This window comes from Ursus americanus, chromosome 17 (genome assembly GCF_024610735.1).
Source record: "Ursus americanus isolate L20-20 chromosome 17, mUrsAme1.1.p, whole genome shotgun sequence".
NCBI classification, from domain to species: domain Eukaryota; kingdom Metazoa; phylum Chordata; class Mammalia; order Carnivora; family Ursidae; genus Ursus; species Ursus americanus.
This window is the reverse complement of record NC_142143.1, coordinates 30,490,597-30,504,777: the sequence shown is the minus strand read 5'-3', so window position 1 is coordinate 30,504,777 and position 14,181 is coordinate 30,490,597. Positions and strand designations below refer to the sequence as shown.

The 14,181-nt window shown below is 33.5% G+C and overlaps 1 protein-coding gene across 9 annotated transcripts in view; it reads right to left on the bottom strand.

Annotated features, from left to right (window-relative positions):
• CEP290 (centrosomal protein 290) overlaps window positions 1-14,181 on the bottom strand; it is an 82,478-nt gene that overhangs the window by 45,662 nt on the left and 22,635 nt on the right. For 8 of the 9 annotated variants that reach the window (XM_045780000.2, XM_045780001.2, XM_045780004.2 and 5 more), the window contains 9 exons: window positions 13,815-13,927; window positions 12,184-12,268; window positions 11,301-11,443; window positions 8,320-8,484; window positions 7,806-7,955; window positions 6,019-6,134; window positions 4,714-4,816; window positions 4,393-4,623; window positions 774-947 (listed from right to left, as the gene is read on the bottom strand). In XM_045780000.2, the coding sequence (XP_045635956.2) occupies window positions 774-947; window positions 4,393-4,623; window positions 4,714-4,816; window positions 6,019-6,134; window positions 7,806-7,955; window positions 8,320-8,484; window positions 11,301-11,443; window positions 12,184-12,268; window positions 13,815-13,927 (1,280 nt within the window). Of the gene's footprint in view, window positions 1-773; window positions 948-4,392; window positions 4,624-4,713; window positions 4,817-6,018; window positions 6,135-7,805; window positions 7,956-8,319; window positions 8,485-11,300; window positions 11,444-12,183; window positions 12,269-12,551; window positions 12,645-12,848; window positions 13,623-13,814; window positions 13,928-14,181 lie in introns of all 9 variants that reach the window. The other variant, XM_087868876.1, reaches the window with a different exon arrangement.

Genomic DNA, 14,181 nt, shown 5'->3' with positions numbered 1-14,181 from the left:
TCTATAAAAATTAACATAATCATCTCTCTTTAGCAATACCAGTAAAAAGTAAACTGATCATGATTCCTTATAGTTAGTATTAATAAATAACTCAGATAATTTTGTAGGAATCATTCAAAGCTATATAAAATGACATTCGGGTGTTTTACTGATTGCGTCCCTCTACACAAGTACAATCTATGAAGCCTCAAAATTAGACCTCATTCCTGTCCTAGGAGAGGATCACAAAAGAGAATAAGTCAAAAGACATAAGCCCCTATTTCTGAAGAGGAAGATGAACAAATCAGGAGCTGGTTTTGCCTACTGTTAAACGTATAGTCAAGTGGCTAGAAGAGAACTACAAAGGGTTCTGGGCCACATTCACATACTATTTGAATGAAACTTATAATACTTCATCCTATTTTTCTTATCTGTACAATAAGAAAGGATGGGAATTTCCAGAGCTCATCCATGGTCCAGGAAGAGCCATTCTCAGCTACATCATCCCAAGGAACATAATAAGCCAAGGACTATGAGAAAATAATTTGCACTGGGATCAGGCGGAAGAGAAAGGGATGGGAACTTAATGATGCTTCCTCTTCTGGTTACAATTTCCCTATCTGGTTCATGCCCCTTTTTCTTTTTTAAGTGCCTAGGGAAAAGAGGCTTGATTCAATAAAATTATGCAAGTGGACTAAGGGAGGATGGCAGGATGAAGTCATCATTCTGCACCTACCGGTATCACCCAAGAAAAACAGCTAATATTACAAGGTTCAAGGACCACATAAACTTACCTCTAAGTGTTCCAACTTATTTGTTCTTTGAACCAGCATATTATCTTTTTGCAAGATGTCCCTGTACTTTGCAGTCAATTCATTGTATTGTTTATTGGCCAATTCTAGTTCAGACAAAGAAACACTATTATCTATAACTTTTTGGAGAGCTGCAATCTTGAAAATGGCCATTTCCTATATAAACAAGGATACACTGAGTTACGTTGGTGTATTTTTTTTCTGGTGAAGTATAAGATAGTACAGCTAAAAGCAAAACAGATTTTAGAATCATTTTTTAGAAAAAGATTTCTCATGTATTAAAAATATTACAATAATTTCTTTCATATAAGAATATTACTTAGAAATTTTAAATAAGAATAAAAATAAAGGGAATTCTTTCACAACTATCACAGTGAAATGAAATTCAATTAATTTCAGAAAAGCACAATACACAGCAGCAAGAAAATATATCACTCAGAATGTATCTCTGGATGGGTTTTCTAAATTTCATAAGATTAAAAAAAATTAGCCTTTAGTTAGCTGAATGGCAAAATTAGCATCACCACATTATGATTTAGCTATTTCTGCTTATTACAGTTATACAGAGAAGCTTTGTAGTAAGAGAAAACCTTTTGGTCACATGAAGGAAACAATACTTGATGAGAAAAAAATTTCTCTCGATCATAGCTATCTCTAATAAATAATATGAAAGGCTTTAAGTTACTTATTTCATGTTCTACGCATCAGCTATACAACTATAAAAAGTCACTACTCAAAGACACTGTATTAACACTAAGAAGAAATATCTGAACTTTCATTTCTCTCTAAAGTAAGTTGATGAAGTAGTACAAGGAATAACCAAATTTATAAAGTGAGGAAGATAAAGAATTTACGGTTAAAATTTCTTCTAAGTACAGTAATGAGGAAAAAATATTTGTAATAGTGCTTCACATCTCATTTTGACAGATTCTCTTTTCCATCTAAGTAAGAACACATTATTCTACCTTACCCTTGGAGTTTGGTTTCACACTTTCTTTGGATGGGGAGGAGTTTCCTATTTCCAATCCCCTAAAAATGCACCAGCCCCCAAATCCAGGTTGAACAATCAGGTTGAGAGAAGCATTCTAGTTCTTCTTTCCCTTCTATCTCACACACTAGCTATATGTGTAATACTCCAAGAAAAACACAAAAACATTTCTTAAGACTCAAAATTTCCTTATTACATGTCCACATAAAAATAGCTTTCATTATTCAACAAGTCCCTTTTTGCATCAGGGTTCAGCTTTAAGATCACATTGAAAATAAGTTTGTTAGCATGACAATTTCACCTATTACTATTTTTAAAAGCGAATAGTAAGGAAATCAACTTCATTTTAATTCTACTTTGAATTATTTTGTGTTTATATGATCCTATGTAAATGTGGACATGTAAACTGCACATGTACATGCTTAAAATAAGCTATCTAAGACAAGATGTAAAGCAAGGTGTAAAAGAGCGCACACAGCATGCACCTTCCTGTGTCTGTTAGTATCTTCAAAAAGAATCATTAAAAGGATCATCAGTTACCTATAGCAAGTAGGGCAGAATGGAGTCAAAGGTATAGGGACAGAAGTAAGATTTCTCTGACTATATGTTTGAAACATGCAAATATTTTATATATTCAAATCAATTAAAGAAAAGAAAACAAAAGTAACCTCTGAGTTTGAAAACAAATGCAAAACAAATGAGCCAAACTATATATTAAATTTATAGGATAACCACACAAAGAAAATTATTTCAATTTACTGTAGAATATATTACCTTGACTATACATCCCACTGAAAGTTATTCTAAAGAAAATAAGAACTATAAAGAAATTTTAAACTAAATCTGGTAGCATTGCTGCTGTTGTTAATACCAATGCAAGATTATCATCAAATTAATGTGTTATATATTTTTTTTAAAGATTTTATTTATTTATTTATTTGACAGAGAGAGAGGCAGCCAGCGAGAGAGGGAACACAAGCAGGTGGAGTGGAAGAGGAAGAAGCAGGCTCCCAGCAGAAGAGCCTGATGCGGGGCTTGATCCCAGAACTCTGGGACACACCCTGAGCCTAAGGCAGACGCGTAACGACTGCGCCACCCAGGCGCCCCTAATGTGTTATATTAATATGAATCCTATTATTATAGTAAAGAGCAATTATTTTAATGTTAACAGATTTCCATGTAAGAAAAAGAAAATACGAGTACAAAAATCAAAGGTTAATAACAACTCCATACCCTTTCCTAACCCCATTATATTAAATCTGAATTGGAGATAACAGTATGAACTCATGGTTTAAGTATACACATATTTTCCTCATTTGTCCACTGAAAGGGACCAGTAGCAATGAAACTGCAAGAACAGTAATTATCTAGTGACCAGTTTTTGGTACCCACTAAAAAAAAATCAGGGTTCTTTAGAGTAATGATTTATTCCAAATCTGGATCAAAGTATGTAAGGTGAATCTCGAACATCCTGTGCCACAAAACAAACCAACATTTGAAACTTGGTTCAAAGACTACTGGATTCTTGTCAACAGGAAACAAGAGACGGCTTTAAAGGGCTCCAACTGGCCAAAATTAAGACTAACAAATAACAACTAAGTGTGTGAGTCTAATGATACTGAAAGAAGAAAAAGCTGGGGAGGTCAGGCAAACAGATACAAGTAGAGTATATCAACTCTGATTTCTCAAGACTAGTCATTAAAAGAAACAATGAAACTTTTATCTTGTCTTTCTAGTAGGAACTATACTTCAAGATAACCGAACAGGCTGGGTTGATGAGGAAAAGCTCTTTATTTTACAAAAGCCTGTTGGCTAATACACGTAGAAAACATGCAACATGCAACTCCTAATGAAATAACTGAGTCGGGTAACGACAATCATCAGTGGATACTAAAGCCAATAGGAGGACTGGTAAAGAACTGGTTATTTGCATGGTACCAAAATATCACCAGTTAATTAAATCACTTAATAATAGAGATACATGGCTGTTTGCCCCTCAAGACAATAACCACGCATGAAACATGGGACTACCAAACACTCCATCTCTTGAAGTGATGCAACATAAAGTATTACTTATAAAGTACAATGGATTATGGATGGAGTATTCTTACCAAAAATGTTTAACCTGACATACCCAAGGCTTCACAGCTTTTAGTAAATACAATGAAAAGCGTAATAAGCACAATTACAAAAGAAAATAATCAGGTAAATCTTCAACATTTTTCACAGAGGAAAAGAAACCCGGGAGATTTTATGAATATTAAAGAATCCAAATACAATGCAGGGTGCTTGACTGGATCTTGGGACAACTGAGGAAATGTGAATATGGTCTGGACATTAGATAATGTAAGGCAATTATTGTCCATTTTGTTAGACGTGATAAAATCATTGTGTTATGTAAACAAAAAAAGGCTTTTTTTTTTTAGAGATGCACACTAAAATATTCAGGGAAGAAATGTCTACAATTTATTCCTACAAGGAACAGATGAAGCATTTATGGCAGAATGTTAATAAATGATAACTACTAATCCAGGTGATGGCTGTTCATTATACTATCCTCTCTTCCTCATACTTGGAAGTTTTTATAGAATCAAAAAAAAAAATCAGATGTACCTTAAATCGTTGCAAACGTCCAATTTTTTCACCAACTTCAGCTTCCATTGCTATCAATTCATTCTTCTGTTTCCCATTTTCTTTCCTAAGCTGTCGCTCCATTTCTACTAAAGTAGTATACTGTCTTATGAGTGACTTTTCATTCACTTGCAGGACTGTGATTTTTCTACTATTTTCTGAAAGTGTTTTTTTCATGTCATTTGAATCCATCTGAAGAGCACTGAGCAAATTCTGCACAAAGACACATTTCTATTACTTGCTGAACATAGCTATCTTGGTTTGTACGATACTGTATACTGATTTTAAAAGAGTTTTACTTACATTATATTCTTTTACTTTTATAGCATGTTGTTGGATTTGATCCTCCAGTTTTTTCTTTTCCTCTTTCACTGTTTCAGATTCTGTTTTCCAGGTCTCCTTTTCACTTAAAAAAAATAAAAATAACAATATAATAAACCTAATAAAATACGTAACTACTGGAAAACAAGAGGCATCATGGCTACTGGTATCTGATAACAGAGTATCTCAAAATTCCATTCGACAAGGATTTAGCTTGGAAGTTCTATTTTTATTAAATAAATGCAGTGTAAAGAAATTATTTTATGAAGTTACTTTCATTATTCCATGAGTCACAACTCTACAACTGTTACAATATAACTGAAGCTGAATTTTATAAAATTTTATTAAAAATAGAAAACAAATAGGAAAATAATCAACATTCCAAACCAATTCTGGAAATCAATTCTCAATATTCTGACCCTACTCTTAAAACTTGAGGTTAGCCAGTTGCAAAATACTTAGAATACAAACAATAGTAGAAATCATTTGACTTAAAAGAAGGTGTGTAAGACACTGTTTCTTACCCAAGAGACATTCTACAGTCACCTGCAATCTGGCTGGCATAAACAAATTACAGTGGCATCACTCTCTTTGCCAGTGAATGGCTGAGACTTGAACATATGACTTGGACAGCTCATTGGACCAATTCTGGCTAATGTGATCTGAGTCAAAGTCTGTTCTGCTAGAAGGTTCTGGAAATTTTTTTTTAATCTAAATATAAAAAGTTGTGTGGGGGAAAAAAAAACGCCTCTTCTAGAAGACAGTGTGCATGGTTCCCTTTTCTTTGAACTCCTGAAACTATTTTATAAACCATAATAGGAGATTATGACAACCGATAACACTGCCTACCCTATAATTAGCTTTGGGGTTCTTGTTAGACCACATAATTACCCTTTGTGTTTAAATCACCTTTGATCTGGTATTCTAATGACTTCTAAGAAAATTATTTGGTTGATACAGATGAAATAGAGATAAGGAAAAACATATCAGTTACCAATGAAAATATATCAATGACACTGATGATGAAGAATGATGCTAATGGCTGACATTTACAAAATGTTCATATCTGAGCATTTTCATATGCAATTCAATTAGATTTTGTAACAACCCTATGAAAAAGGCATTACTATCTCAGAAATTTATAGATAAGGAAACTAAGACACAAAATAGAAGGGAAGAGGCACGAAGGAAGGGTAAAACAAAATATCTAAGTATTTTCTTACATTTCTTTCATCATTAATAAGAATATGCTGCAATTATATTATAAAGTTTTGCTAACATTTATACCTTAGATATTCCTTATATAATAAGCTTTGCTGATGACGAATTACTGCAAATTTTCTGTTATAGTCTTCAAGAGAATCTTCTAAATTCTTTAATTTATTTTCTTTACATTCTAGTTCCTAAAAATTGGTTTAGAAATAAGAATGAAAAAAGAAATCAGAATATATTTTAAATTGGAAATTATAAATTCATACTCTGACAAGATTATAGAAAAATATATAAAAGAGAATATAGTTACCAAATCCATTAGCAGCACAGATAATTTCTATAACATCTGGAACATCTTAGTTAAAGGCATATGGAAGGAGGCAATATGTATAAAGAGAAGTACTATAAACCTGGTAAAATTATTTGTATCATATTTGATAGTTTAGGAACCATGTAAATTATCAGATCCAGTGGTTATAAACTTCCTCTAGTCACTAAGCCTCACATACCCTTTTGGGAACATATTTGTTCATGCCTCCATTCAAACAACCCTTATTTTAACCTTTCCAATTACTTCATTCTATAGACAAAGAAACAGACTTAGAAAGATTAACTCAACATTAAAAAGCTCATTAAAACGACAGTTGGTAGCCATTGCTGAACACATATGGCAAGACTGGCGTGGGTACCTTACATACATGCAAATCCAACACTTAACAAGTTAGGTCATGTGTGGCTCTGAAGGCCTTGGCTATATCTATCACTTTCAGGACTGGGAGTCCAAGTACGTGTTTCGCCACTATGAACAGGTTTTCAGATTCCCAACTGGTGCTCTCTAATCTACCACAATGCCTCTCATATGTTTTTTATATAAAGATTGAAAAAAAAATTAATGTTATCTGAAGCAACACGACAATGCCATACTACCATTACTTGTTGACACTGTTTCTATACTACAGAAGAGAATTCATAGAGTGCTAAAGTTATATAATCATAATTCAAGTATATTCACAAAGGGATCGTCTAGGAGATGGAAACAGTAGTGCTTATAATAAAAAACATTTTCATTGATTCCAAACACATTTTTGTAATTATATTTCAAATGAACATGATGTTATGGACATTCACACTTCAAATGAAATAATGCAAAGTATCTCTCATTAGACCGTGCATAATGACCACAATATAGGCAGCAAAACTGACAAACACAGGGGAGCACTACCCTTTCTAAAGCAGTAATGATTAACTAACATAAGTTTAAAGGGAAGAAATAAATGAAAGGCAATTTGATTTAAAAACTTTTTCTTGTGGTTAAAACAAAAAAGGAACAATTTTAATCATTTCACTAAATATTGTATCAGACTTTATTCACTTAAATTGCTTTTCCAACCAGCACTAAAAAAAAGTGCTGTCATTAAGCGTCTGCCTTCGGCTCAGGGCCTGATCCCGGCGTTCTGGGATCGAGTCCCACATCGGGCTCCTCTGCTGGGAGCCTGCTTCTTCCTCTCCCACTCCCCTGCTGTGTACCCTCTCTCGCTGGCTGTCTCTCTGTCACATAAATAAATAAAATCTTAAAAAAAAAAAAAGTGCTCCCCTATTTATACATTACCACCTTAGCTGCATGTTATTCTACCTGTCAATCATAGATTTCATATGACACATATGTGCACAGATATGTCAGCATGCTATTTATACAGATGAATGGAATGCCTTTATTCATCAAATTCCATTTAATATCAAAATCCAATAAAAATATATATCAATGATAATATTCTAAGGAATACTCAAAGGAATATATGAAGACTAAATTAAAAAACATGTTATCAATTACTTTTGTTATTCATATGCAAAATTTTTACTACCTGTAAGATATGTATTAAATATTCATTTTGAGAATTAATAATATTGGCACTAGATGGTGCTATCCCATCAGGTAAGTCCACTCCTTTAAAAACAACATTTGATCCTTCTGATTGCCGTAAAAGAATGGTTTCTTTTTCAAGATGATCTATCTGGAAACAAACAGTTCAGAAATGAGAGTCACATCTCTTACAACCAAAGACAAATTGAAAAGCAGGTGACTTTTTCTTCCTACTAAATATTTTTAAAAAGTAATGTATGAATGCCCTACCAGGCATTAATTAAACCATACTCCAAATTATATTTAGAAATACCTAGGTATAGACTTAGAATTTTTGTATTCTTTTATGTTATAAAAGCTATTTATTTCCCACTTATTTAAGAAAAATCCAAAAAGGAGTTTTCTTAATGTTGAATTAATTCAAGCATTTTCTCAGTCTTTTAAAAAAATTAAGTTTCATATTAAGACTATGTTCATAGTGCTCAGCATTTTCTATTATTTGATAATATTCTCACCTTTAAATTTGCTTTTGCCAACTGCTGAGAATAACTGATAGCCTCCTTCCGAGATTCCCTGAGCTCCTGTCTTAATTCTTCATTCCTTCCAGTAAGTTGATCAACTTGGGCTTTCAAATGTAGATTGGCATCAAAGATTCCTTCTGCATTCTTAGATTCTATAGCCTAATATATTTAGATTATATTGAAAAACCATGAAGCAAAATACTAAAATCATAGTAAAGAAAAAAGAACTACCTTTGAAATAAAATTCACATTTAGGCATTTTACTCTTTCCACGGACAGGCATAATAACAAAATTATGCCAAAACCATTCCTTATTTATGAATCTAAATTTATAAAACTCTAGATTAACTTACATCAGTATTACCAAGCATAGTAATTACCTCATTATAACATTTAACAAACATTTAGCTAATTTTAGTAGACTGGTAGACTAGAAAAACAACTGGAAGGGAGTAAGAGAATTAGGGTTCAAATCCTAACCAATTTCTTACTAGCTCAGCAAGTGACTTAAATTCTTTAAACTTAAGTTTCCTTATATTTAAAGAAGAGGAAATAATGTTACATCTGTCTACAAAGTTTTTACACAGTCAAAATGAGATAATTTATATGCAGATACTTTGAAACTATGCAGCATCCATATTTAAAGAATGATCAAAGGAATGAAATAGTTACTACATTTAATTAAGTGAATTTTTCATTGCTCCCTCTCCACACAATTGAAGCATACATAATGAAAAGGCGAAGTATGGTAACAAAGTATAATCCAAAAGGGCTGGATAAGCAAAAACAGTATGTCAAATATTAACATATTATCAAAGAGGCTTCATTGGTCCTAATTCTCCAACAGTGGCATGCATAAATATACAAACATCCCCGTACACATTGACGTAGTACGTACATATAAATATATTTGCATTTTAAAGAAACTATATGTAACAGAACCACTAACTGCAAACTAAAGAAAGCTTCAGAAAAGAAGGCAAAGGCAAAGAAGGTTAGTGATCCAGAGTATAACGTGAGGCAGAAGTTTTATAAAAAGTAAGCTTTTACCCCCAAGAGACCTGGGCAGGGATCATATGGAATAATAAATTATACTAATTCAAAGTGGATAGCAGGAAGACAGAAGTAAGTAGAAGGAGGTACTGTGACAGACATCATGGTGGTCTAGTTGCCTGTCTTGCTGAGAAATAGCACCATGTTGTCTACATGGCCTTTTATTAAAGTGAGATTAAATGGTGATTAGAAGTACTGAAAAATAACCTGTGGCAACAGAAAGTGAAATGAAGTACATAATCCAGAAATATCTGATCTAAAGTGTCACTGATTCTGCAAACTTCTTACAGCAGGCGATGTTAGATCATGTCTGAGTTACAGACACAGCAGATCAATCAAAAAAGAATGACAACCCAAGACAGAAGCAGATGAAATCTCGGCGAGCAGTGGTCCTGGCAAGACCAGAAGCTGTCAACTGAAATAGGAGAAGTCAGAATTTCCTGTGCTATCCATCCTGTTGGTATTTGGTCACATAACTCCGCTAAGTGGAGTTTCCCTCGGAAAACAGTTTGATCTCGACACGGTATCGGTAGTGGGCAGCACCACAGATGAAAGCCGTTCACAGAAAAAGCGTAAAGAATCATTTCAGACATTGAAAATAGCAGAGGCGAACAAAGTTACCAACAGGAGAAGGAACATAAAAATGAGTAACATATAAAGAGAATTAAATGGTTCTCATAAATTTTGTCAAATGATCTTGCCTCAGGAAGTTTTGAACACACCAGTATCACTCTCCCTCTCTGCTAACAATACAGTGCTGCTAAGAAAGAGTGTTCAACTACTGACTAATTCACTATAAAAAAAGCAATTCAACAAATAATATTTTCTTGGGAAGCACAAATTTGGGAAGCAATAATGTATGCTAGGTATGTTCAGATTATGTAAACAATACATTTAATATTAAGAATTTAAAATGTATGTTTTATTCAAGTTTATGTAACACTCATTAACACTGTAGAACTCTCAAATCTCTTTATAGTAAATATAAACAGACTACTATTTGATGGCTAATATTTTTCCTGTAGCAATGCTTAAGCATTGAAATATTTAAAATATTCTCACTACACTTCTAGGTTTGTGGCATAAGGTCCTACCAGACCTATCTTCCAACACTTAACAAGTGCATATAAAAAACAACTCTTTGAAGGTTCTAAAAAATAAACAAAAACAAGTAGATTTTTAAGAGGACTTAAAACTTGGAAGACAGAACCACTGAGGAGTGAATTTTGCATTTGCGGGGGCGGGGCAGTTGTGGCATGGGGAAGGGACAGGCTACAGTTGCAGTGACCTGTCATCCTTCTGGCCAAGAAAACCAGAGATAGAGCCCAAAGTCACGGGAAAGTAAGAGAGGAATCCCAGAAAGAAAATAACCAGCCAAAGGGAACTCCCAAATTCTGTTAAAAAACTCTACCAGGCTGACCTTTGAAACAGAAGAATGGAGATGATATAGGAAAATATTGGTGATCTTATAAATAGATAAATAGCAATTATCCAGTCTGGAGGAGAAAAGATAAAAAATTAGGGGGAAAAATGAAAAAAGCCTCAAAAACCTGTGGGACAACATCAAAAGGTCTAAGATGTCACTGGAGTCCCAGAGACAATGGATAACTGAAGAACTAAAACGGCAAACTTTCCAGTTGTAGTGAATGGCACAAGTAAACAGATTCAAGAAGATCAGCAAACCCCAAATGACATACACATACATACATACAAATATATGCACACACATACCTACACACACCAAGGCACATTAGAGTGAGACTGGTGAAAACCAAATAACAGAGAAAGTTTTGAAAGCAGCCTGAGAAATTTGCATGTAACAAACAGGGGAACAAATATTCAAATGACCATAATGTCTCATCAAAAACAATGAAGACTAGAAAAAAGTTGAACAACATCTAAACCAATGTGAAAAAACTTACATTAACTAGTCTTTCAAGGCTAGGGATGATTAGAGATGTTTCTCCTCCTTTAACGTCAGGATCTTTCTGCATTTCCTTAATAGCTTGCAATATTTCTTTCATACCTTCTTCCAGCTGCTTATTTTCTTCAGCTAATTCTTTTACTAAAATGACATATTTTTCTCATTCAATGAATATCTTCTTCACAATTTACACTATTCTTTTTTTTTTTTTAAAGATTTTATTTATTTATATGACAGAGAGACAGCCAGTGAGAGAGGGAATACAGGCAGGGGGAGTGGGAGAGGAAGAAGCAGGCTCCCAGCAGAGGAGCCTGATGTGGGGCTCGATCCCAGGACTCTGGGATCACGCCCTGAGCCGAAGGCAGACGCTTAACAACTGAGCCACCCAGGCGCCCCTACAATTTACACTATTCTATACAAATAACAAATATTTCACATATAGAAAAAAAAACCCATTTGGAAAATGCCAAAGTAAATAAATGTACAAAAAATTTCACCTATAAATCCAACGTGTGAATAGCTGAATTAAATGATACACCTACTTAAACCATGCACATGTATGTTTCACTATTGAAAAGAAATCATAGATACTTTGTCTTCACTTCACTGAACATCTTTTAAATTTGTTTTTTTAACTTTCATTAGACAACAAAAAAGAAAAACTGACTTATTTATCACCACAAAAAATTCACATTAGTAACTTTGACAATGAGCATAGCAAGGCAAACCAAATAGATGAATGAGAGAGACTGAGTCTATGTACTAAGGAGGTAAAGTTAAAACAGACTAGAAAACAAGAATGTTTTAAATGTTTAAAGTCCTTTTAGATCCATGATTTTCAGTATAGGATAAGTAGAGAAAAATAAGAAATAGTAACTTACATTTATTCTGAAATTTGGTTAGTATTGTTCTACCTCTTTCTAAATCTCTTTCCTTTTCAATTAGTTCCCTTGAAAGAAATTCATTCTGTATAGAACATAAAGAATAAAATTGATTTTTTAACAAAATATCACTATAGTTTATAGTTTTCAAGTTAAAAAATTGTGACCAATTGAGGTGTAACACACCAGAAACAAGCTATAGAAATACAACAGTAGTAATAAAAATAAAACCCAAAAGGTAAAACAGCTGGTGGTCTTCCTCCCACTTTCTCCCTTTCCCCACTCCCACAGCAAAGACAAAGAAATATACTGAAAGTTTTGTCTTTAGTACCACAATCATCTCTTTTAATAGTCTGCCTTTATACTACCTGCTCTGCCTGGCTTCTATGACGTTCAAGCTCTATTTCCGCATTTCTATTCTGCGCTTCCTTGACCAATAAATCCTGTGCTATGACTTCATTCTAAAGAAATAATTAATAAATTAGGCAAGTCAATGATTTCGTATCAAACTTATTGCATTTTTAGATTTTTAAAAAATAGAATGTATATAAATTAGTGCTATTTAAGCATAAAAAAATTCTTATTAGAGAACTTTGTTAGAGAAATTATAAAAAAAGGGTTAATAAAAAAGTGATCTCAGTAATGTAATTTGGAGGAAAGCTCACCTGAGATCTAAGAAATACTAGTTCTCTCCGTAGCTGTTCTATAAGATTCTCAAGTGGATCTATCTTAGATGATTTTGATTGTATAGTAATAGGCACATGGTCCGGAAGATTAACTTCAAGTTTACTTTTCAAAATCTCTGTCTGTAAAGACACTTCACTCTTTCTTATATCTTCTTTCAAACTGATATCAGCATATTTTATCTGGTTATGAAGCTGTTCATCTTCTGATGTTGCTACTTGTGATTCATCCGTATCAGCTCTATTATCATGAATTTGTTCACAAAATACTGCAGATTTTTGCCTAAGTGATAATTTCTGCATTAAGTCTGAAGCTGTTGATAAGGCCTGTAAAGATGAACTGCTTTTCTGTGTGAAACTAGTCTTCTCTAGTGCCTGACAGCTTCTTGACACTTTCTTCATTGAGTGGTCAGAAAGAGAGTAAAAGTAGTCATCTATTTCTTCATGGCTTTCCCTACTAAAGCTATTGACTAATGATTCTAGATTTCTTAAAGACTGTAGACATGGTGCTTTAAAAATCTCCTTTATCGTAATAGTTTCTGGAGGTGAAATGTTATCTTTTACTTGTATAGATGAAGAATGTTTAGTTAGAGAGACAAAAGGATCCACCTCACTTTCTACACTATGTTGAATTTCAGATAACATTCTTGATAATGATCCCATGGTGACATTCTCCTCTGGTTCATTCTGATATAACTGTGGAAAACCGAATGATGGTCTCCTATGCGGCAGCTCTATTTTATCTGAACTCCTAATCTGTATTCAGAGTAAATAAGGTCTCATTAATCAATCTTTGGATCAACAGGTTATTTAAATTTTAAAAAAAAGTTTCCTTTCATTTAACAACTATAAAAGAAGCAATGTTCAAAAGGAGGTAACGGGGGAAAGAAATGAAAGCACTAATAATAACATTTTTCTTCTATTCTCTTTGCCATAACAATACTTTACCTTTGATTGAGCTTCACTCATATTTTTGAGGCTTGCAAAATCGAATTTCCTTTCTCCTATTTTATTTTCTTGAGAAAAGTTTTCAGTAAGGTTCAGATCCTCAATGGTTAATCCTGCATATAAAAGAATTAACAAATTAGAAACATAAAATAACTCTCTTATTAGTCTAATTCTTAAAAAGTAAAATCAAGTTTGTTTGTTTTTTTAAAAGATTTTATTTGTCTATTTGTCAGAGAGATAGACATAGAGAGAGAGAGAGAGAGCGCAAGCAGGGGGAGTGACAGGCAGAGGAAGAAGCAGAGTCCCCGCTGAACAGGGAGCCCAATGTGGAACTCGATCCCAGGACCCTGGGATCATGACCTGAGCC